The sequence below is a fragment of the Aotus nancymaae genome, unplaced genomic scaffold, assembly GCF_030222135.1.
Source record: "Aotus nancymaae isolate 86718 unplaced genomic scaffold, 86718_ANA_hifiasm-v0.15.2.pri h1tg000053l, whole genome shotgun sequence".
Lineage (NCBI taxonomy): Eukaryota > Metazoa > Chordata > Mammalia > Primates > Aotidae > Aotus > Aotus nancymaae.
The window spans coordinates 32,497,922-32,522,519 of record NW_026988467.1 but is presented as its reverse complement, the minus strand read 5'-3'; the positions used below and the strand labels follow the sequence as shown (position 1 = coordinate 32,522,519).

General features: G+C 39.4%; 1 protein-coding gene across 6 annotated transcripts in view; it reads right to left on the bottom strand.

The window, feature by feature from the left end:
- AGO3 (argonaute RISC catalytic component 3) overlaps positions 1–24,598 on the bottom strand; it is a 133,134-nt gene that overhangs the window by 19,844 nt on the left and 88,692 nt on the right. For all 6 annotated transcript variants that reach the window (XM_012439807.2, XM_064363681.1, XM_064363682.1 and 3 more), the window contains 3 exons: positions 9,888–10,072; positions 4,597–4,756; positions 2,967–3,057 (listed from right to left, as the gene is read on the bottom strand). In XM_012439807.2, coding sequence (XP_012295230.1) covers positions 2,967–3,057; positions 4,597–4,756; positions 9,888–10,072 — 436 coding nt within the window. The remainder of the gene's footprint in view (positions 1–2,966; positions 3,058–4,596; positions 4,757–9,887; positions 10,073–24,598) is intronic.

Genomic DNA, 24,598 nt, shown 5'->3' with positions numbered 1-24,598 from the left:
AGTGCTGGGATCACAGGCGTGAGCCACTGTGCCCAGCCTATCCCATCTCTTTAAAAAATTTGAAGAAAAATAGTACTTCCCAGTGAACAACAGAACAAAACACTAATATAGGGTAAAAAACTATTTCCTATAACTAGGCTGAACTATACACTTAACAATTAGATTCTTTGTGTTGTTGGTATACTTAAAGATTAGTGAGAAAAGAAAAAGACAAAAAGATGTGCATAAGAGAATAAGAGAAAGGAAATAAGTAAAAATGAAGAGCAGTTCAAACCACTGATTTTTCTTCCTATCTCTTTCACTTTAGCAACCTATCTCAAAAGCCATACTTAAGATTTTAGCTTTATCTTAGAACTGTTATGCTTCATAAATTTTAAAATCAGAATTTTCCCTTTTGGCTTGAATGTATGCTCAGTCTTATTGAGCTGTATTTGTGTTCTGTATCTGGTCCTCAGAGAAGTTAATCTTGGTTTTGAAATTGGCTATATTAATTTTCTCTTTCTGTGTCTAATATTGTTATGTCTTTAGAGAAGAGACCTCAAAGTATGAACTTATAACAGTATTCTGATCAGAGTCTAGGGTGGTCACTGCCTCCAGACTCTCTTCCAGGTAACCTATATCAAAGTCATGCTTCAAAAATGGAACTTTGACCATTTCTTTCCCTTGAAGGGTATCTCGCTGCTAAGAATACATCCATACCCCTTGGATGGATGAAGATGCCTCACAAAAGCTTCCTAGCCTCATAGCCTGCAGTATACTACGTTCCAACTCCTTGTATTTCTCAATATTCCCAAAACACACCAGGTTCTTGCAACGTAAATGTTATCTCGTTATCACGATAACACCTATTATACTATGTGGCACTCATTACTTACATTAATTTCTCACACTACTCTCTAAGTTATTGGGAATAGAAGCCATATAGCAAAAAAGAATCAACAAATAAATTCTATTTACAAGACTTCTAATAACCATAAAAGAAAGTGGGTATTTGGTAGAAATGAATTTAGTAGAAAAAGACAATGACTACCAGAAGTCCAAAGGAATTAAAAGATGCTTTAAACATTCTTGGAAAATGACTCCAAAGTAGCAAATCCAAAGAAGTCTTTTGAGTTCTTTACCATTTTATCTTCTATAAGAACATTTGAATGAATATTAGAGATGACTCAACACAACTACTGAACATTTAAAGAAAATAATTCATGTATAACATTAAAAATACAAAGCTACAGAATAGATAAAAATTAATTTCCTTTATTAATGAAAACAGCTTTAAAAATTTTAAGTGAAAATTTAAATATTACTATCATTTTTAGGGATGAATTAGATTTATCAGATTCATAAGACTTAAGATTTATGTAAAGATTATAATGGATCATAGAAAAAATATTACATCTTTTTTTTTTTTGAGACAGAGTCTTACTCTGTTGCCTAGCCTGTAGTGCAGTGGCATGATTTTGGTTTACTGCAACCTCTGCCTCCCGGGTTCAAGCGACTCTCTTGCCTCAGCCTCCTGAGTAGCTATAATTAAAGGTACTCGATACCATGCCCGGCTAATTTTGCGTTTTTCATAGAGACGGTGTTTCACCTTGTTGGCCAGGCTGGTCTTGAACTCCTGACCTCAAGTGATCTACCTGCTTCAGTCTCTCAAAGTGTTGGGATTACAGGCATGAACCACCATGCCTGGCCAATTAAATCTTATAGTTTAATTTCTGGATATTAACAGTGCCTAAAATAAGTTCACATTTTCAAAATATTGGCATTTGTTAAAATCAAGTGATTTTTTGGCTGGGCGCGGTGTCTCACACCTGTAATCTCAGCACTTTGGAAGGCCAAGGTGGGCAGATCACCTGAGGTCAGGAGTTCGAGACCAGCCTGGCCAACATGGTAAAACCCTGTCTTTACTAAAAATGCAAAACTTAGCTGGGCATGGTGGCACACGCCTGTAGTCCCAGCTACTGGGGAGGCTGAGGCAGAAGAATCGCTTGAACCTAGGAGGCAAAGGTTGCAGTGAGCCCAGATCACGCCATTGCACTCCAGCCTGGGCAACAAGAGTGAGACTTCATCTCAACAATAACAACAAAATCAAGTGATTTTCAAAAGGGGTAAAATATTTCTCAAGTTTATAAGAAATACACTTAAACTGACCCAAAAAGGTTACAAATATAGAGGTGAGCAAATAAATAACAGGCAGGTGTTAAAAGCAGAAGTGGCAATATTAAAATTAAAAATTCGTCAGGGCACAGTGGCTCACGCCTGTAATCCCAGTACTTTCGGTGGGTGAGGTGGGTGGATGGCCTGAGGTCAGGAGTTCAAGACTAGTCTGGCCAACATGGTGAAACCCTGTCTCTACTAAAAGCACAAAAAAATATCTGGGCATGGTGGCAGGTGCCTGTAATCCCAGCTACTCAGGAGGCTGAGGCAGGAGAATAGCTTGAACCTGGGAGGCAGAGGTTGCAGGGAGGTGGAGGGTGCGATGAGCTGAGATCGTACCATTGCACTCCAGCCTAGGCAACAAAAGTGAGAATCTGTCTGAAATAAATAAAATAAAGAATTCAGGTGCAAAGTATTGAATTGGATGAAGGTGGAAGACATTTTATATGTAAAAAAATGTAATCCACCAAGCTTATATGTAGTGCATCTCTCTATGACGAAGACATTACTGAAATATACAAACAAACTACTCAAATAACAAGAAGTAACTAAAATGCATAATCATGGAGAGGTCAAGTAGACAAATTAAAGTAGAATATAGAAGATTTGAATAATATAACTAGCAAACTTGATATAATATACACATATGGAACTTGTAAACCCTAAACCAGAGAATAATCATTCTTTTCAAAAACCCAAAGAACATTTATGAAAGTTGGCTACAAAGAAAATGTTAAAATTCAAAAAGTTGAAACTGCAAAATTGATACTGGTCTGTAAACTTTAGATAAGATAAACCTGGCTAACACTCACAGCAGCAATAGAAGGCTTCTTCCCATCACCAGCAGGTGGATGAGTGACATCGGCTCCCAAAAAGATCACTGGTTGCTGGAACACAGAAGGTCTTAAACACATTTTAAAAAAGAGTTAGATATCTCATTTTTTCATTATCCATTTATCTGTTTCACACAATTACAACATAACTTAAAGTTATTGACAGCACAGAGGAAGTCCTATGTAATCCAAAGTCTTATTCAGAGCAGAATTTTGCCTAAAATAGTTGTGCTAGTGGTTGAAAAGGGCAACAGATGCTAGTATTCTCCATGATGGGCACAAAATTATAAACTTCATTATCATGATCTACAAATTTTTATCACTCTTTAAAACTCGACTTGTATTGTAAACCTATGTTTCTTAAGGAAAAAAGGAATCATTACACTTTAGACTGGAAGGGATTTTGGGAATCCACTACTCCAACTCTCTGGCCAAAAGTATAAAGATAAGTAACATATATTCAATAATCATAAAGCAGCTGGCATTTCCTTTTATTTTATTTTAGGTTGTTATTGTTTCGTTTATTTTTTCTGAGACAGGGTCTCACTGTGTTGCCCAGGCTGGAGTGTAGTGGCGTGATCACGGTTCACTGCAGCCTTGACGTCCTTGGGCTCAGGTAATCCTCCCACCTCAGCCTTTGGAGTAGCTGCAACAACAGGCATGTGCCACCACACATGGCTAATCTTTCTATTTTTTGTAGAGATGAGGTTTCGCCATGTTGGACTTGTTGATAAAATTCTATATTTATCTCATTTACAAATCTCATCTCATATTTAACAGGGGTAGAAAGTAGAGGTGGTATGGAAAAAGAGGAATAATAGGACTTTTGTGTCAAACAAACACGGGTCAGTCCTTATTCTAATGTTTATCTGTGGTGTATACTTAACTTTTTTGAGGCCTAAGTGCTTCAACTATGAAAAGAGAGCTTGTTCAATTCTCTGAAAATTGGCCTCTTCCTCAGTGACTTGCACAATAAGCTACCTCCTGTTTCTAGGTCATGATGTCTCATACGTCCTAAGATTCCAGCTCTAATAGGGGTGATCTAACAGTAATATGTTGTCTCACTGACTACAGCAGGAAGGCTAATATGTCTTACTTAATTGACTAATCTGGGCCCCCAGCCCTTCTCTCCTTCACATTCCAGGTAAGTGAGAAGCCTCATGAAACCAGGTTGAAGATGACTACCAAATAAACTGAAAATTCTTCAAGCTGGGCTCTCCATAAGAAATAAAGCTCTGGATACTTTCCGGCTAAGAGGTACTTTGCATACTAAATGTAAATTGTTGAGGCTTGAGCCCCTATGCTGGGGCCCACTCCCATCCTGCGGAGTGTACTTTCATTTTCGATAAATCTCTGCTTTTGTTGCTTCATTCTTTCCTTCAAAAATAAAATAAAATAAAATAAAATTGTTGGAGGCATTTTCACAAGAGAATCTCTGAACTTTGCCAATCCAAATTATTTTAATTTTTACTAAAATGTCTATGAATCTCCCACAGTAGGAATTATTAAGGGTGTCTCTTTCACAACTCTTATAGTAGTTACATATGGTCATATATAGACAAATGAAGATACAAAAATGATATTTTCACAAGCAATTAGCATATCTTACCTTTGATGAGGTACAAGAATATTATTGATCCCTCCAAGTTTAACATTTATCTTTAGGCACAAGTTTGAGAGAGTTTGAGGAGATGTTTTTATTACATTCTTGACTTGAACACATTGTGTAGCCATACCCAAAAGTGTATCTCCCACACGTTTCACTTCCGCTATGGAACAGATGCAAAACCTCTAGTCAGAAAAAAAGACCTGAAAACAGTTTTACATACTGAAAATAAAGCTACTATGTTTCTCCCTTAAGATACATCATTCTACTACAGAATACCAAAAATAATGCCAATACAGCAGTACTAAGGCGATGCTGTTAAATTTGAAAGTATACTGCTTTGAAGATTAGCTTTAATATTTAGTGACAACTTTTCTAATTGTTTTCTCCTTTGTATAAAAAGGTATATTGTGACCATAGTATAAATGCAATAACTGAAAAGCATGAAGAGAAAAATGTATATAATCCATTATTGTTTTATAGTACTCTTCCAGTAATTTTCTCATTTATATTATTTTAATGTACTTGCAATCACAGTATACTTACAGCTTTCAATCCTATTTTCTTATGTTTAATTTAAAAATTCAGAAGTATTACAGAGCAAAGAATAAAAATCCCCGTTCCTTTCCCCTCCTTTGCTGTTATAACCATCATAAATATTTCAGTGTACATAACTTTTTTTTTTTTTTTGAGAGTATCTGACGCTGCTACCCAGGCTGGAGTGCAGTGGCACTATCATGGATCACTGCACTCTCGACCTCCTGAGCTAAAGTGATCCTCTTGCCTCAGCCTCCTGAGTGGTTGGAACCACAGTTATGCACCACCACACCAATCTTTTTTTTTTTTTAAGTACAGACGAGGTCTCACCATGTTGCCCAGGCTGGTCTCAAACTCCTGAGCTCAAGTAATCCTCCTGCCCCAGTCTCCCACTGCACCCAGCCATAATTTCTTTTTTTTTTTTTTTTTGAGATGGAGTCTCATTCTGTTGCCCAGGTTGGAGTGCAGTGGTGTGATCTCAGCTCACTGCAACCTCTGCCTCCAGGGTTCAAGCGATTCTCCTGCCTCAGCCTCCAGAGTAGTTGGGATTATAGGTGTGTACCACCTTGCCTGGGGTATTTTTGTATTTTTAGTAGAGATGGGGTCTTGCAATGTTGGCCAGGCTGGTCTCGAACTCCTGAACTCAGGTGAGCCACCTGAGTGCTGGGATTACAGGTGTGAGCTACTGTGCCCAGCATAAATTCTTATATATAAGAAACATACAAGAATGGGTGCAATGTCTCAAACCTATAATCCCAGCACTTTGGGAGGCTGAGGCGGGAGGATTGCTTGAGCCCAGGAGTTAGAGATCAGCCTAGGCAACAAATCAAGACCCTGTCTCTACCAAAATTTTTTAAAATATTAGCCAGGCATGATGGTATGTGCTTTTAGTCTCAGCTACTCAGAAGGCTGAGGTAGGAGGACTGCATGGTCCCAGGAGATGGATGTTGCAGTGAGCTATGATCATGTCATTGTACTCTGGTCTGGGTGACAAAGTGAGACCCTGCCTTAAAAAAAAAGAGCAAATGACAATACACATTTCTCTAAAGAAGATAAACAGAAAAATGACCCACAGGAAAAGATGCCAAACATCTCTAATCATTAGGAAAACACAAAATCAAAAACATTATGAGATACTACTTCACACCGATTAGGATCAAAAAGTCAGAAAATAACAAACACTGGCAAGGATGTGGAGAAATTGGAACTCTTGTGCAGTGTTGGTGGGCATGTAAAATGGTGCAGCCGCTGTAGAAAACACTGTGGAGGTTCCTCAGAAAATTAAAAATAGAATTTCCGTATGATGCAGCAATGCCACTTCTTAGATGTATACCCAAAATAACTGAAAGCAGGGTTATGAAGAGATACTTGTACACCTATGTTCATAGCAGCATTACTCACAATAGCTAAAATGTAGAAGCAACCCACACGTCCATCAACAGATAAATGAATAAATAAAATGTAGTATATATACACAATGGAATATTATTCAGCCTGAAAAAGGAAGAAATTTCTGATATATAGTACAACATGGATGAACCTTGAGGATATGATGCTAAAGGCCAAATATTGTAGGATTCATGTACACAAGGAAACTAGAATAGTCCAATTCATAGAAGCAGAAAGTAGAACACTGCTTTCCAGGGGTCAGGGTGAGGTGATACGGGAAGTTATTGTTTAATGGATAAAGAGTTTCAGTTTGGGATGATGAAAAAGTTCTGGAAATGGATGGTGATGATGGCTGTACAACATCTGAATGTTCTTAATGTCAGAATGTATGAATTCCAGAATGACTTAGTACTTGAAATTATGTGAGTAAAGGATTTGTAAGTAAACATTAAATCATTATGTGTCTCAAAAAAAAAAAAGGAAAAATAAAGAGTTTCTCAAACAAATAAAAACTGAGGGTATTTAGTGCCGGTAGAAATGCTTAGCAAGAAATATTAAAAGAATTTTCCAGAGAGAAACAAAATGATACAGATCAGAAATCATAAATGAAGGAAAAGCAGGATACAGTGTGGGGCACGCCTATAGTCCCAGCTACTGGGGAAGTTGAAGTGGGAAAAGCACTTGAGCCCAGGAGTTTGGGGCTGCAGTGTACTATGGTCATGCCTGGCAATAGCCACTGAACTCCAGCATGGGCAACATAGCAAGATCTGTCTCTAAAAAACAAAACAAAATAAAAGGAGCAAGGTTGAAGGTCAGCAAACAAACATAAAATTTTTTTCATATTCTTACTTGAGCTAATAGAAGATTATTTGTTCAAAATAGTAATAGCAACAGTGTATTGGGTAGTTATAGTTTATCAGTAAGTGAAATAAATGACAGAAATATAAGGTTCGGAAGGGAAAAATTGGGAGCATTCTGTTACAAGGTATCTCTGCACTATCTATGAAGTGGTACATTATTACTTGAAAGTAGACTTAGATTAGTTGTAAATAGATATTAAAAAGTCTAGGGAAAACACTACAAAAATTTTTAAAGGAAGTCTGATTAATATGCTAAAAGAGAATGGAAAATAGAATTACACAAAATGCTCAATTAAAACCAGAGGGACCAGGAGCAGTGGTTCATGCCTGTAATCCCAGCACTCAGGGAGACTGAGGTGGGAGGATCACTTGAGGCAAGGAGTTCAAGACCAGCCCAGGCACATTTACAGTTTTGATGAAAAGGGTAATAAAAGATTTATACTACTATGAGCAACGTATTAATATACTGTATACCCACAAGCACTAGGTATTACAATATTTAAATATATTTGCTAATGTAGTAGCATAAAATTTTTTTTCTTTACTAATTTGCTCTTTTCTTTTCTTTTTTGATAAAGGGTCTCACTCTGTTGCCCAGGCTGGAATGCAGTGGCATGATCTTGGCTCACTGCAACCTCCACCTGCTGGGCTCAAGCAATCCTTCTACCTCAGCCTCCCAAGTAGCTAAAACCACAGTGTGGACTACCATGCCTGGCTAATTTTTTTATTTTTTATTGCAGATATGATATTTTGCCACGTTGCCCAGACTAGTCTCAAATTTCCAGACTCAAGCAATCTGCTCACCTAAAACTCTCAAAATGCTGGGATTATAGGCATAAGCTACCGCATCTGGCCTGTATTTTTCTTTAACTACAAATAAAAACAGACATTTTCTCATATATTTATTTGTTTGTTTTTACTAGAGAAATTTCAGTTTATATTCTTTTCTCATTAATCTAAAAAAAGGAAGTTTTTATTTAACTAATAATAAACTATTTGTTTATTGTTTCTATTTGCTACAAATATTTTCCATACTCTATTGGTTTTCTTTTCATTTTAGTACATCTGTGACATACAGAAAATTTAGGGGCTGGGCATGGTGGCTTATTCCTGTAATCCCAGCACTTTGGGAGGCCGAGGTGGGTGGATCACCTGAGGTCAGGAGTTCAAGACCACCCTGGATAACATGGTGAAACCCCGTTACTACTAAAAATACAAAAATTAGCTGGGCATGGTGGCATGAGCCTGTAGTCCCAGCTACCAGGGAGGCTGAGGCAGGAGAATAGCGTGAAACCAGGAGTCAGAGGTTTCAGTGAGCTGAGATCACGCCATTGCACTCCAGCCTGGGCAACAGAGCGAGACTCCATCTCAAAAAAAAAAAAAAGAGAGAAAAAGAAAAGAAAATTTAATGTTTACTCAGTCAAATCTAACAATTTTCTTTTGTGATTTCTTCTATTATTTCTAAACTTACATGATTTTACCCCATTCAGTGGTTTGAACATTATATTTTCTTTGTATTTTTCTACGATTCAATGACAATGTTTAACTTATTAATCTCACAAAATTTTGTTTATAAAAAGTTAAAATTTACTGTTTACTACATGAAAGGTGCTATTCTAGATCCTTTACATATGTAGACTCTGTTAATCCTTACGACTACCCTATATGCGGATTAGGTATTATTAGTATCCCAGGGTATGTGTGGTATGCATAAAGGAAGTATAACTGATACACTAAAAGAGGAAGGAAAATATAATCATATAAAATGCTCAATTAAAACCAGAAAGAGGCTGGGCACAGTGACTCACACCTGTAATCCCAGCACTTTGGGAAGCCAAAGTTTGAGGATTGCTTAAGCCCAGAAGTTCGAGGCCAACCCAAGAAACATAGTGAGATCCTGTCCTACAAAAAAATAAAAAATTAGCCCAGTGTGGTGGCACATGCCTGTAGACCAATGCAGGAGGCTTGTTTGAGCCCAACAGGCTAAGGCTGTAGTGAGCCATGATCACACCACTGCACTCCATCCTGAAAGACTGAGATCCTATCCCAAACATACATACTACATACATACATACATACATAAATAGTATCCCAATTCCAGAGATGAGAAAACTAAGGGTTAGCATGATTAAGTAATTCAGCCAAATCACACAGGTAGTACAACTGGCAGTACCTGAATATTGAGCAACACAGTTTAATTTGATAGCCTGTGCTTTTAACCACTACATTATACTGATACTCAAATTAGCTCAATGCCATTTTTATTAAATAATTCTTCCCTTAGCCATTGTCATGTGATGCCTCTTTTCACTACTGAAACTCTTTTCATAGTATCTCATCTTGGACTATTTAGTTTGCTATACTGTCTTCAAATAATAATAATACATGGTTTTAAATACTGTATCATAAAATGTATTTTAACATTTGAAAGTTTTAGGACATGTTTAAGCATAATCCTAAAAGGATATCAAGTATTTGAGGAAAAATGCAGTCTTAAGATATCCTTACCATACACTGGTGTCTTCCCTGGCAGGATGACGATAATAAGCTGTAGGCCAGAATATGTGTTCTTGAGATGCCGGAACATGGGCTCTACGCTGTCTGCCCCCTGTGCATATTTGCAGAAGCATGGCTGGCCCTGGATGGGCATCCCTGCATCCTTAGAAATCTTACGCAGCTGGTCTGTGAAACCCCTAGAAGGAGAAACCACTAAATATAAAACCTTTGTCTAGTCATGAATTTCTACAAAGTAGTAATGGGAGTGGGAAGACAATGGAAGGATGAAGCAAAGATTTGTGTGCTCCATATATGATAGGTCACCAGACTACTGATGTTAAGGGCAATGGTGGGTCAGTAATCCATTTTGTAAACTAAGAACATACTATACAGTTATACGGTATTTGTAGTTTACAAGGAGCATTAGTAATAGCATATGCTGGTTAAGAGCCCAGCTGTAGAGTTAGTAAGGAGAGTTCAATTCCCAGTTATGCTATGTATTAGCCACAAAATTTTAGGCAACTTATTTCAGTTTTCCTCATCTGTAAAAGGATTACTTCCATTATAGGGTTGGTGTGAAGATTAAATGAGATCATACATGTAAAGCACTTAGCACACCACCCAAGACCATGGTAAAAGCTTGATAAATTTTAGCTATTGTGTATTTTCTAATTTGATTGACAAGATCCATAAGAAAGAGGCAGGGCAGGTATATTCCTATTTTACAGGTCAGAAAACAGTTTCATAGACATTACATATTTGGCCAAAGATCAAATTATTAGATAAATGGTAGAGCCAGAATTTCTATAGTATTACCTATCTCACACTAGAATAGTAGGAAAGATCATACTCTCAGAAGATATTTTTTAAAATATAAAAAGAAAATTTAAAAACAGATGAGGCCAGGTACAGTGACTCATGCCTGTAATCTCAGCACTTTGGGAGTCTGAGGCAGGCGGATCACTTGAGGTCAGGAGTTTTGAGACCAGCCTGGCCAACATGGCGAAACCCCATCTCTACTAAAAATACAAAACTAGTTTGGTGTGGTGGCAGGCACCTGTAGTTCCAGCTACTTGGGAGGCTGAGGCAGGAGAATCACTTAAAGCTGGGAGGTGGAGGTTGCAGTGAGCCAAGATTGTGCCACTGCACTCCAGCCTAGATGACAGATGAGACTCTGCCTCAAAACAAACAAACAAACAAACAGACGAGGCAGGTAGCATTTCAACGTACTTTCATTTACACTGAAAAACTCCCAAAACCAATTTCTTTCTTTCTTTCTTTCTTTTTCTTTTTTTTTTTTTTTGTGATGGGGTATCACTCTGTTCTCTGTTGCCCAGGCTGGAGTACCGTGATACAATCACAACTCACTACAGCCTAAACTTCCCAGGCTTAAACGGTTCTCCCACCTGAGCTCCCCAAGTAGCTGGGACTACAGGTGTGTGCCACCATGTCTGGCTAATTTTTGTATTTTTAGTAGAGATGGGGTTTCACCATGTTGGTCAGGCTGGTCTCAAACTCCTGACCTCAGGCAATCCGTCCACCTTGGCATCCCAAAGTTCTGGGATTACGGGCATGAGCCACCGATCCCAGCCACTAATTTCATATTTAATGAAAATTCTGAATTTAGTAAAAATGAGCAATAATGAACAACAATTGCTTCACTTGTTTTTAAAACAAATGAGGTCCTAAGTCAAGGATCTGAGTAATCTTTGCTTAAAACACTCTGATTTCTTCAGGACAGAGATGAAGTTTGTAGATATTCCCTTCTCTTATTCCTTATTGGTGTTTAATTTTAAAAAGTATGAAATTGAATATTTTCACTTAGCCTGAAGAAGAGCCACAGGCTCAATGATGCTGAGATATCTATTCAAGCTGTGAATAACAAATATAAAATTTTAAAAAAAGCTCAAGTTCAAAAAACATTTTTTTTTTTTTGGCTTTTGAGGCCAAATAAGATAATGGTAGCATTGTAATAAACCATCCTTATGACATTTTACTTGAAATCAGGGAGACAAAAACTCTGGAGGAAAAAAATATATTAAGTAATCATTAAAGCGTCCATTTAGAGATTTGGGATTAATAAAAAGGGATGAACAGAAATAAATACCAAAAAAACGTATTTCTCACATTCTAATTTTTTCTTGCCATGAAGAAGGCAAGGCAAATTCTGAATTGGCTTGAGGTAAATTGGTCTCTATATCACCCAAGAATGTTTCATTATTGGCATACTTCATATAAGTAGAGATTTAAATTAGATAAGGATCATTTCCTTAAGAAAATTAGATTCCAGAGGGGTAATACATTTACAAAATAATTATAATACAATTGTATTTTGCACATAAATTGACAAGCACAAATAGAGAGGATACAGATGGGTAGAGATAGGAAGGAGGCATTCTTAGTAAAGGGCTGCATGAGTGGAAACAGGAAGAAAAGGACAGGGAGATAGAAGGAATATAGTGCTTCCGTTTCTTTGTATAGAATACGTGAAAATGGAGTAATGATGAAGGACTTAAGAGACTAGTGAAAGATATTAAATGTCATACTGATTTTACACTTGAACCCAGGAGGCAGAGATTGCACTGAGCCGAGATCATGCCACTGCACTTCAGCCTGGGCTACAGAGTGAGACTCTATCTCAAAAAAATGAATAAAATTAATAAATGTCATACTGATTTTGAATGTCACTCTTTGTCAAACAGAAGCCTAAACATTTCAGAGTAGGAATAGTCACAGTGGAGGTGGTGTTCTTTCATGACAGCCAAAATTCTCAAACAAGGGTGACAGCAGAAGCCCTTGAGACTGTGTAAGAATCCCAAAGGAGAGGAGATTGATAATGAAGAGGAAAAGTAGCCAGAAAACATGAACTGAAGAACCAGAAGGCAAGAGAGGAGAATGTCAAGAAGGTAGGCAGGGTGCGGTGGCTCACGCCTGTAATTCCAGAACTTTGGGAGGCCAAGGCAGGAGGACTGCTTGAGTCCAGGAGTTTGAGACCAGCCTAGGCAACACAGTGAGATCCTATCTATACAAACAAAAAAATAGAATTAGCTGGGCATGGTTGCATATGTCTGTAGTCCCAGCTACTTGGGAAGCTCAGGTGGGAGGATCATTTGAGCCTGGGAAGTTGAGGCTGCAGTGAGTTGTGATTGTATCACCACACTCCAGCCTGGATAACAGAGTGAGATCCCATCTCAAAAAAAAAAAAAAAAAAAAAAAAAAAAAGGAAGCAGTCATATTTTGAGAAAACTAATGGCTTAGAAGAGACCATTGGAACTGATAAGCATAAAGGTACAAGAAATCTTCCAGGAACCAGTTTTAGCAGAGCACTAAGATTTCAAAGGAGGAGAGATGATAGCGGTCTGGAAGCCTAAGAGATTAAGTCAGATAATGTGAAAATTGTTGATTAAAAAAAAATTGAACAGAAGATTTTTGAGCACTTAGAAGTTGGAGGACAGAATCTGAAGAAGAGAGAAAAAGTTGTGGAGATGAAAGTCAAATTTTGGAAAGTAAGGAAATAGAAACAAGGAGTTTAACCATTCTGTCAAGATTTTCAACAGAAAAATAAGGATCTTAGTTAATCCTCACCTGGTAGGTAGTGCCACATTACATTTCACCTAAAGCTGTCTCCTTACGTTTTAAAGTTTGGCCTAACGGTTTCTCTGTACATAGTGAACTGTAATCTCCAGATGTGTAAACAAGCTATAACCTATTCTTGTACCAATTGTTGTGTTTCAGCCAATCAAAGGCAGACAACTGTTCAAACCATGTTCAAATAAGGCAAATATCAAGGTGTAAGCTATACAGCTGTTTCTGTACCTGACTTTCATTTTCTGTACATCATTTTCCTTTTTCTGTCTATAAAGACTCTCTCTGAACCTATTCTGGTTCTAAGGGCTGCCTGATTTGTGAATCATTGTTTCCTCAATTAAACTCTGTTAAATTTAATTTGTATAGTTTTTCTTTTAACAGATGGTGTCAGAAGTGGAATCTGAAGTAGAGATGCTAGCAATCCCTAGGAGCACTGAATGACTAAGCATGGTACCAGTCAGACTCACTGTGACCATTGCTCTCTTGCAAGCAACTGAAGATTGTGGGTAAATTCTCAGATTCTAAAGCTCCATGGATTTGCATTTTGAGCTATCTGAATTTATTTGATCAAAATTTTAAATCTGAAATGGGTTCAGAAGTCATGACAGAAACTGGATGGGGTCCAGAATTGGACTGGATCTGATAATTAACTGACATGGATTCAGAGAGTCCTAACTGAGTCAGGCAGAAACTGGCAGTTAATGGCAAATAAGGAGGTGTGAACTTTGGTTTTTGGAAATTCACAGAGATTTTTGTGTTCTATGTCTATGTACTTTATTTTCTTTTTTGAGATAGAGTCTCACTGTTGTCACCTGGGCTGGAGTGCAATGGAGCGATCTTGGCTCTCTGCAACCTCCGTCTCCAGGGTTCTAGCAATTCTCCTGCCTCAGCCTCCCAAGTAGCTGAGATTATGGGTGCCTGCCACCATGCGCAGCTAATTTTCGGGTTTTTAGTAGAGATGGAGTTTCACCATGTTGGCCAAGCTGGTCTTGAACTCCTGACCTCAAGTGATCTACCTGCCTCGGCCTCCCAAAGTGCTGGGATTACAAGTGTGAGCCACCACGCCTGGCCTATGCCCTTTGTTTCTTTTTCTCGCGTGTCTAGGTAGGGAAAAATCACTGGCTAAGTTGATCAATGGGATCTGACAGCCAAAGCCAAGATTCAAGGTAAAAAATGGGATCCTCAATTTCTGAAGAACTGAGTACTCTACCTTATAGCTATGCCTACCTACACATGCATAAATGTTAGAACCTAAAAGTGGCAAACACTGAAATGGTGAAATCTCACTTTAGGTAATTAAAAATTATAGTGGAACATCCAAAATGAATACAACTACACTTTAAGAAGTCCATTTACAAATGAGAGCTCTAGGCCAGGTGTGATGGTTCATGCTTATAATCCTAGCACTTTGGGTGGCCAAAGCAGGAGGATTGCTTAAGCCCAGGAGTTTGAGACCAGCCTGGGCAACACAATGAGACTTTGTCTCTACAAAAAAAGGAAAAAATTAGGAGGGCACGGTGGCATGTCCTTGTGGTCCCATCTACTTTGGGAGGCTGACGTTGGAGGATCACTTAAGCCTGGGAGGTTGAGGCTCCAGTGAGCCATGGTCACACCACTGCACTCCAGCCTGGACAAAAGAGTGAGACCCTATTTGTCAAAAAAAAAAAAAAAAAAGGCCAGGCACAGTGGCAGTGGCTCATGCCTGTAATCCCAGCACTTTGGGAGGCTGAGGTGGGTGGATCACGCAAGAGGTCAGGAGTTTGAGACCAGTCTGACCAACATAGTGAAGCCCCATCTCTATTAAAAATAAAAAATATTAGCTGGGCGTGGTGGTGCACACCTGTAATCCCAGCTGCTCAGGAAGCTGAGGCATGAGAATCGCTTGAATCTGGAAGGCAGAGGTTACAGTGAGCCAAAATGGCACTGCTGTACTCTAACCTGAGCGACAGAGCGAGACTCAATCTCAAAAAAAAAAAAAAAAAGGCCCCCAACGTAGTTTCATTCAAGGATGCAGATGCCTATTGATGTGTAGAAGCTTCTAATAAGATTTCAACATTTTCATTCTCTGTTTTTTTTTTTTTTTCCTGAGACAGAGTCTCACCGTCACCCAGGTGAGTGCAGTGGCACGATCTTGGCTCACTGCAACCTCCTCCTCCCCAGTTCAAACGATTTTCCTACCTCAGCCTTCCAAGTAGCTGGGATTCCAGACTCGTGCCACCATGCCTGGCTAGTTTTTGTATTTTTAGTAGAGGTGGGGTTTCACCATGTTGGCCAGGCTGGTCTCAAACTCCTGACCTCAGGTGATCTGCCCACCTTGGCCCCCAAAGTGCTGGGATTACAGGTGTGAGCCACCACACCCAGCCTATTCTCTCTTTTAAAAGACTATAAAAGGCTAATAAAAAGCTTAAGTTACAGTAAATTATTTTTGTTCAACTTTTGAGTAAACTGCACAAAAAAAAAAAAGAGAGAGGAAAGAAAGAGAGACAGATTCTGTGTCATATTGCCTTTTTCAGGTCTGTTGACTGGAAAAATGAGTCTTCTCTCTATCAGAATAAAGGTTTTTGCTTTTAAAAATATTTTAATGATCACTTTGGCTAAATGAATGACTATTATTTCACAGTGACCTGTGATCCTATTTTGGCCAAGTGTTTTCAATCTTTAACATATTTGACAAGCTTCCCCAAATCAAATTTCAAATTCAACATTAAGTCTTTTTTTGACTTCGGACTAACTTTGGGATGTTACAGAGGACCCCTACAACATTCAAAAGAGAGATAATAAACAGGCTTATTTTACATGTAAAATTACATTAGAAACACTGTCAAATAAGAAGTGATGTTTAAACTTCTGAGTTGCTGGGCGCGGTGGCTCACGCCTGTAATCCCAGCACTTTGGGAGGCCGAGGTGGGTGGATCATGAGGTCAAGAGATCGAGACCACCCTGGTCAACATGGTGAAACCCTGTCTCTACTAAAGATACAAAAAATTAGCTGGGCATGGTGGCACATGCCTGTAATCCCAGCTATTCAGGAGGCTGAGGCAGGAGAATTGCCTGAACCCAGGAGGCGGAGGTTGCGGTGAGCTGAGATCGCGCCATTGCACTCCAGCCTGGATAACAAGATTGAAACTCTGTCTCAAAAAAAAAAAAAACTGCTGAGTTATAGTTTTATAAACGTTAATATATATTCCAAGATTGTGTAAGATTATGAAAGTTCTCATATATCTCAGCATGTTAACAGACATAATTATGGTTATTATGTTAAATTATTATAGGCCACAGAAATAACCAAATTTCCTTGTCAACTGTGTCTTTATGACCATTTAAAGTCATTTCCACAGTTAATTGCTTAATTCTAATGCAGTTTCTAATATTAGGCTGGTGCAAAAGTAATTGCGGTTTCTAGTATTAAATGTAATGGTGACTGGGCACTGTGGCTCATGCCTGTAATCCCAGCACTTTGGGATCCCAAAATGGGTGGACTACAAGGTCAGAAGTTTGAGACCAGCCTGGCCAACATGATGAAACCCTATCTCTACTAAAAATACAAAAAAATTAGCTGGGTGTGGTGGTGTGCACCTGTAGTCCCAGCTACTTGGGAGGCTGAGCAGGAGAATCATTTGAACTGGGGAGCAGGAGGTTGCAATGAGCCAAGATTGTGCCACTGCACGCAAGCCAGGGTGACAGTGAGACTCTATCTCAGAAAAAAAAAATAAATAAACAGACCGGGCACGGTGGCTCACACCTGTAATCCCAGCACTTTGGGAGGCTGAGGTGGGTGGATCACCCGAGATCAGGAGTTCAAGACCAGCCTGGCCAAGATGGTGTAATCCCATCTCTACTAAAAATATAAAAATTAGCTAGGCGTGGTGGCAGGCGCCTGTAATCCCAGCTACTCAGGAGGCTGAGGCAGAGAATTGCTTGAACCCAGAAAGGGGAAGCTGCAGTGAGTTGTGATTACGCTGCTGCACTCCAGCCTGGGCTACAGAGCAAGACTCCGTCTCAAATAATAATAATAATAATAAAAGTATGGCAGTTATTAAAAATACCTCTTCACAAGCAAGTAAAATCCTACAGTATTTAGTCTTCAAGGAGGTTCACAGAAAGGATGGAATGGGCCTTGATAAGCACTCTTGAAGATACGTTTCTGGTAACTTAGGATCATATCATTTGGACTGAGTAAGAACTATCAGAACCTTATTGAAGAGATTGAGTGATATATAAAACTGCTAACTCTAGCAGCACAGGAATTAAATGGATACCAAGAAAATACTTGGTATTTCTTGTTAGTAATACAAGTAACAGGTAATACTTGTTAGATTTTCATGCTAACTCAGTCAGTACCGAAACTGTTTGGGTATATAATTTGAATGAACTTCATGGTCCAGGTCAAATTACCTATTATCATAGGTAATGTAATAGACAGTGCTGTGCACCTCCACTGGAGAAAGAAAATTGGTATGTAAGAGGATATAATTCCAGTGTTAACCATGGACTCATGGAGAGACTAGATGGCTGCCTGGTCCTTCTTGAGTCCTTAACATTTCCATTACTAGAAGCTGTACATTCCATGATTCAACAAGAAAGAGATAAAATGTATATATTAGCCAGGCATGGTGGCTCACGCCTGTAATCCTAGCACTTTGAGAAGCTGAGGCAGGTGGATCATTTGAGGTCAGGAGTTCTACACCACCTGGGCAAACATGGTGAAATCCTGTCTCTACTTAAAAAAATACATAAAATTAGTTGGGCATGGTGGTGCACGCCTGTAGTCCCAGCTACTGGGAGGCTGAGACACAAGAATCGCTTGAACCCAGGAGGCAGAGGTTGCGGTGAGCCAAGATCACGCTACTGCACTCCTGCCTGGGTGACAGAGTGAGACTACATCTCAAAAGAAACAAACAAACAAAATATCATATATACACACGAACTGGTGTGGTGACTGTTCTAAATTGCTAAAATGGTTTATGACCAATGTATAGTTTTATGACCAATGTATAGTCAAACCCATAATCTTGAGAAGACAATCAAAACTTCAGGTACATTTCTGCTACACCTGAACATTTTATGGAAGGATTTCATTCCATTGTGATTTTCAGTGCATATTTTCTGGTTGTATAGAAGCTTTCTCATGCAAGTGGGCTGATGCTATAACAGTAGCTAAAAGTTATTAGGAAATATGTTTCTCTCATGGGACATTGCTGAAGAAGTCTCCAGTGATAGAGGTACTTGCCTCACTGGACTCTCTGTAAAACAGTGAAATAAGTATTACAGACAAGAGCATTAGGCAAAACTAACTGAACAATCTGGATTGCCTTGGTCAAAGATGTTTCAGATTGATGACAATCAGATTCACTTCCAGTGCAAAACAAAAGTTGACCTCTTATGAAATAGTCACTGGAAGGCTTATGCTCCTAATAACAGAACCTCCTGTATCTTCTGCTCCTAAACTTTAACATGACTAAATGCTGCAAGGTTTTAATGCATTATGCCAAAGCATATTTTCACCAGGTAAAGAAGCTTTTCATGGACCACTGACTGAGGACAATCAAACCCTTCATGATCTACAACTCAGAGACTGGATCTTTTGGAAACACATCAGAGAAAGACTCCCGTTATCACCCACACTGCAGCAAAACTTCAGGACCTTGAAGCTTGGGTTTGCAATCTCGCAGCTTAGAAAGGCCCACCCAGACTCTTGGAGTCGTACATCCACCAGAGGGAGAACTTAAGGCAAAGCTAATGAGGGAAGTTTCTCCTGAGAAGCAGATGGCCTCCTAGATGTGGATCAAGATCATGGATCAAGACTTCTTTGCTATCATGAACCTCTTAGCTCTCAATTTTCTCCAGGTTTATGCCTGTATGAACAACTAAACTGAAAAAGGGGTCTCTTGTGTGCACTCATAGGATATACTTTTATTTGTGAAGGATAAAAAAAACTCTCACATTGGCTGGGTGCAAGTGGCTCACGCCTATAATCCCAGCATTTTGGGAGGCTGAGGCGGGCAGATCACAAAGTCAGGAGATCAAGACCATCCTGGTCAACATGGTGAAACCCCGTCTCTACTAAAATACAAAAAATTAGCTGCGTGTGGTGGTACATGCCTGTAGTCCCAGCTACTTGAGAGGCTGAGGCAGGGGAATCGCTTGAACCTGGGAGGTGGAGGTTGCAGTGAGCCGAGATCAAGCCACTGAACTCCAGCCTGGGTGACAAAGTGAGACTCCATCTCAAAAAAAAAAAACCAGAACATTGTCAATACAGGTTAAAGAGAATATTGCCAGGAGGCCTTCGGTCTTCTGGATGGGCTTTATTTGGCTTCTTCTTCTATGTTGTTTTTTTCTTTTTGGAGACAGGGTCTGGTTCTGGGGCCCAGAGTGGGATGCAGTGGCGTGATCTCGGCTCTGCCTCCTGGGCTCAAGCAGTGCCCCAACTTCAGCCTCCTGAGTAGCTGAGACCACAGGCGTGCACCACTGTGCTCGGATAATTTTTGTATTTTCAGTAGAGACAGGGTTTCGACAGGTTGCCTAGGCTGGTCTTGAACTCCTGAGTCAAGCAATCTGCCCACCTCAGCCTCCCAAAGTGCTGGGATTACAGGTGTGAGCCACCATGCCTGGCTTATGGTTTGGAGTTAATGAGGTAATGTTTAGAAATTTATCCCTCTAAATATTCTAGCCTATTAGAAATTTATAGGCTTTATAGCAGATTCTACTGGAAAGACTATGGTTACACAAAAGACTTTCAATTCTCTTGCTAAAGTTGTGCTGGATAATAGAATTGCTCTAGATTATTTACAGGCTGAACAGATGTATCTGTGCAGTGGCTGATACTTCTTATTGAACATGGAGGAATACATTGGGTATTACAGAGATTCAGTTGTAGGGGATTAACAAACAGGCTGCTTGGTTGAAATGAGTAGACTCTTATTCTAGCTTGATCTATTTGATTTTTGGTAGCTTGATTCATGGGGACCTTGGCTAAGGAGCATACTCCAAACTTTTGGGGTTATCCTCCTGATAGTCATAATAGTAGTCTCCCTGGCATACTATATTCTCTCAAAAGTTTTAAGTGTTTGCATATGGCCATCTATAGAATGTCAAATGGTCAACCGGGTGCAGTGGCTCACGCCTGTAATCCCAGCACTTTGGAAGGCTGAAGCAGGTGGATTACCTGAGGTCAGAAGTTCAAGACCAGCCTGACCAAGAAGGTAAAACCCCGTCTCTACTAAAAATACAAAAATTAGCCAGGCGTGGTGGCAGGTGCCTGTAGTCCCAGCCACTTGGAAGGCTGAGACAGGAGAATGGCTTGAACCTGGGAGGCGGAGGTTGTAGTAAGCCACTGCACTCCAGCCTGGGCCACAGAGCAAGACTCCATCTAAAAATAATAATAAGTCAAGTGGCATGGTCTCTCTTGAATTGGAACAAAAACTCAAAGAAATACATGATCATGAGGACACCATACTTATGAATGATGTACTGAGACCAGAAACCCAAAATCTTAACAGAATGGTGCTAAGATCCTAAGTTTTGGTCACACTCTTAGCTAAGTGAGGACCTAACCAAAAGGAAGGAATTTTTTTTTTAATTGTTACAAAACCCAAAATAATTTTAATCTCAATTTGCAACATAATCCACATTTTATATGTCTAGAAACAAAAAAAGTTCTAGCATACAAATGCCTTAGAAAGAATTCAATTTGGTTCAGTAATTTTATAGTCAGAGTATCTAGGATTAAGTGAGAATAGTCATTAAACATTAAGATTTTATTACACCCAAGGCATTATATATTTCTTTACTCTTAAGGAATAGATATTAAACAATCTTGGAGTAAAAAATAGAAGGCAACTTGCTTCAATTTTGTACCAGTCAATCAAGCAGAAACCTGAAGAACTTTGTTTTAAGATGGGGGCATTTATACTTCGCAGACATTTTCTTCCAATGAAAAAATAAAATCAATGTTCCACTATCTTTGCACTTACATAAATGTTTATAAAAAGTATTTAAGACATTGTTTCTCACAGGTGGCTGAATATCGGAATCACCTAGATTAAAAAAAATACTAATCCCTATATAACTCCTACAATTCAGATTTAATTTGTATAAGTTAGAAAAGGAGGAATTTTTTTTTTTTTTTTTGAGACAGAGTCTCACTCTTGTTGCCCAGGCTGGAGTGCAATGGTGTGATCTCGGCTCACCGCAACCTCCGCCTCCCGAGTTCAAGCAATTCTCCTGCCTCAGTCTCCTGAGTAGCTGGGATTACAGGCATGCACCACCACGCCTGGCCAATTTTTGTATTTTTAGTAGAGACAGGGTTTCTCTATGTTGGTCAGGTTGGTCTCGAACTCTTGACCTCAGGTGATCTGCCTGCCTTGGTCTCCCAAAGTGCTGGGATTACAGGTGTGAGTCACCGTGTCTGGCCAGAAAGGGAGGAATTTTTAAAGAAAATTATGGGAGGTCATTGTTTTGGGCTAAGCTCATGCACGAGGCCCCAACAGATCACACCAAAATGGAGTCACTCGTGCTAAATGTGAGATAATTAAATTGAAACATTAAAGAAACAGATAGATTCTATTTTGTTTTTCTCTTGAAAACATGAAATTTCAGCACAAGGAGGTCCCCTCTACTCTTACCCTTAGAAAAAAGTAACCTTAAGTCCTTGTTCCCATTTTACAAAATCCATTGTTCTGCTATTTCCCAGTGGGATTTGAGACCAATAAGTAAATTTATGATGGTGACAGAGTGAAATCAATGCCAATCCATTAAAAAACCCCAAAATTTGAGAGGTCGATTGAAGGGGATAACTGTTAAATTAAGTTTTGTCTAAAGCTACCTCCTTACATCTTTTAAGTTCAGCCTAAAGGCTTCTCTGAACATAGTACACTGTAACCCAGGCCAGGTGCAGTGGCTCACGCCTGTAATCCCAGCACTTTGGGAGGCCAAGGCAGGTGGGTCACCTGAGGTCAGGAGTTTGAAACCACCCTGGCCAACACAGTGAAACCCTGTCTCAACTAAAAATACAAAAGTAGCAGGGCATAGTGGTGCATGCCTGTAGCTCCAGCTATTCCAGAGGCTAAGACAGGAGAACTGCTTGAACCTAAGAGGCTGAGGCTATAGTGAGCCAAGATCACGACACTGTACTCCAGCCTGGGCTACAGAGTGAGACTCTGTCTCAAAACAAAAACAAACAAAACAAAAAACTGTAACCTAACTGGATGTGTAAATATGATATAAGCTACTTGAGTACCAATAGTTGAGTTTCAGCCAAGCAATTACAGCTAACTGTTCAAAACATCTTCAAATAAGGCAAATGCCAAGCTGTAACCAATCCATCTGTTTGTGTGCTTCATTTCCATATTCTGTATGCCACTTTCCTTTTTCTATCCATAAATTTTCTTTAGCCATGCGTCTGCTGGAAGTCTCTCTGAACCTATTCTTGTTCCACAGGCTGCCTGATTTGCAAATCATTCTTTGCTGAATTATAAACTCTGTTAAAATTAATTTGTCTGAAGTATTTATTTTAACAGAAGATATTATTAGCTCTATTTTACAAAGGTGAACATTGCAGAATGATGAGATTTAATAAATCATCCACGGTAATAAATCCAGGTAGTGGCAAATCTGAAAATTAAACCTAAACTGTCATCAAAAGACATTGATGCTTTTACTATCCCACAAAAAGTAGTTGTGATATTGTGAAATATACATTTGTTCTTCATTCCCATTTTCTAGCAGACAACTCCTAAAATCCTTAGAAACTCCAAAGTGTAGTCTTTTTGTATGCTAATGATTGCCTAATAGCTGGTAGCCTGTAGGTGGCTTCAGGATGGAGTCTGGTCACTGGAAAGTCAAGGCAGGATTACAGGGGTGGGCTTTCACTCCCATACCCCAACCTTCAAGGAGGTGAAAGGGGCCGAAGGTTAAGTTGATAACTTATGGCCAACAGTTTAATGAATTAGGCCTATGTAATGAAGCATCCATAAAAACCCAAAAGGATGGAGTTTGGAGAGCTTCTGGCCAGCTGAACACAGAGGTTTCCTGGAGGCTGGGTATAGCCAAGGATGGCATGGAAGCTCCACACTCCCTTCCCATACCTCACCCTATGCATATCTTTATCTACATCTTTTGTAATATCTTTTATAAGAAAAAAGTAAACATAAGTAAGTGTTTTCCTGAGTTCCGTGAGTTGCTCTATCAGATGAATCTACCCCAAAGAGGTCACAGGAACCCCTGACCAGAGGCCTGGACTTGCTACTGGCATCTGAAGCAGAGGGCAGCCTTAAGAGACTGAGCCCTCAATCTGTGGAATCTGACGCTATCTCCAGGTGGATAGCGTAATAATTGAATTGGAGCCCACTCAGCTCTTATCCACTGCAGAGCTAATTGTTTGCTTGGTGTGTAGGGAAACCCTCCCCACATTTAGTCACAAGAGTCTTCTGTGTTGATTGCTATGGTGTGAGATCCAAGAAAAAATGTGGTTTGAGCTTGTGTTTTTTCCATTCACAGTAGTCTGTAAGGACATCTAGTAGAATGAATCAAGGAATTTACTACGATTAACAAATTTTTCATCAAACTATTGAGAAGAAACTTTTTCTTTCTTTTATTTAGTTATTTTTGAGATAGAGTCTCACTGTGTCTCCAGGCTGGAGTGCAGTGACCCCATCTTGGCTCACTGGAACCTCCGCCTCCTGGGTTCAAGTGATTCTCCTGCATCAGCCTAGTGAGTAGCTGGGACTAAAGGCATGCGCCACCATGCCCAGGTAATTTTTGTATTTTTAGTAGAGATGAAGTTTCACCATGTTGGCCAGGATGGTCTCGATCTCCTGATCTTGTTATCACCCTGCCTTGGCCTCCCAAAGTGCTGGGATTACAGGTGTGAGCAACTGCACCTAGCTGAGAAGAAACGTTTTTGTTTTGATTTTTTTTTCTTTTTTTTCTTCAATCCTGCTCCTTCTGTATTAAAAAAAATTTTTTTTTTTTTTTTTTTTTTGAGAAGAAACATTTTTAAAAGTTCAGTGATTAGGCCGGGAGTGGTGGCTCAATCCTGTAATCCCAGTACTTTGGGAGGCCAAAGCAGGGGGTCACCTGAGGCCAGGAGTTTGAGACCAGCCTGGCCAACATGGTGAAACCCCATCTCTACTAAA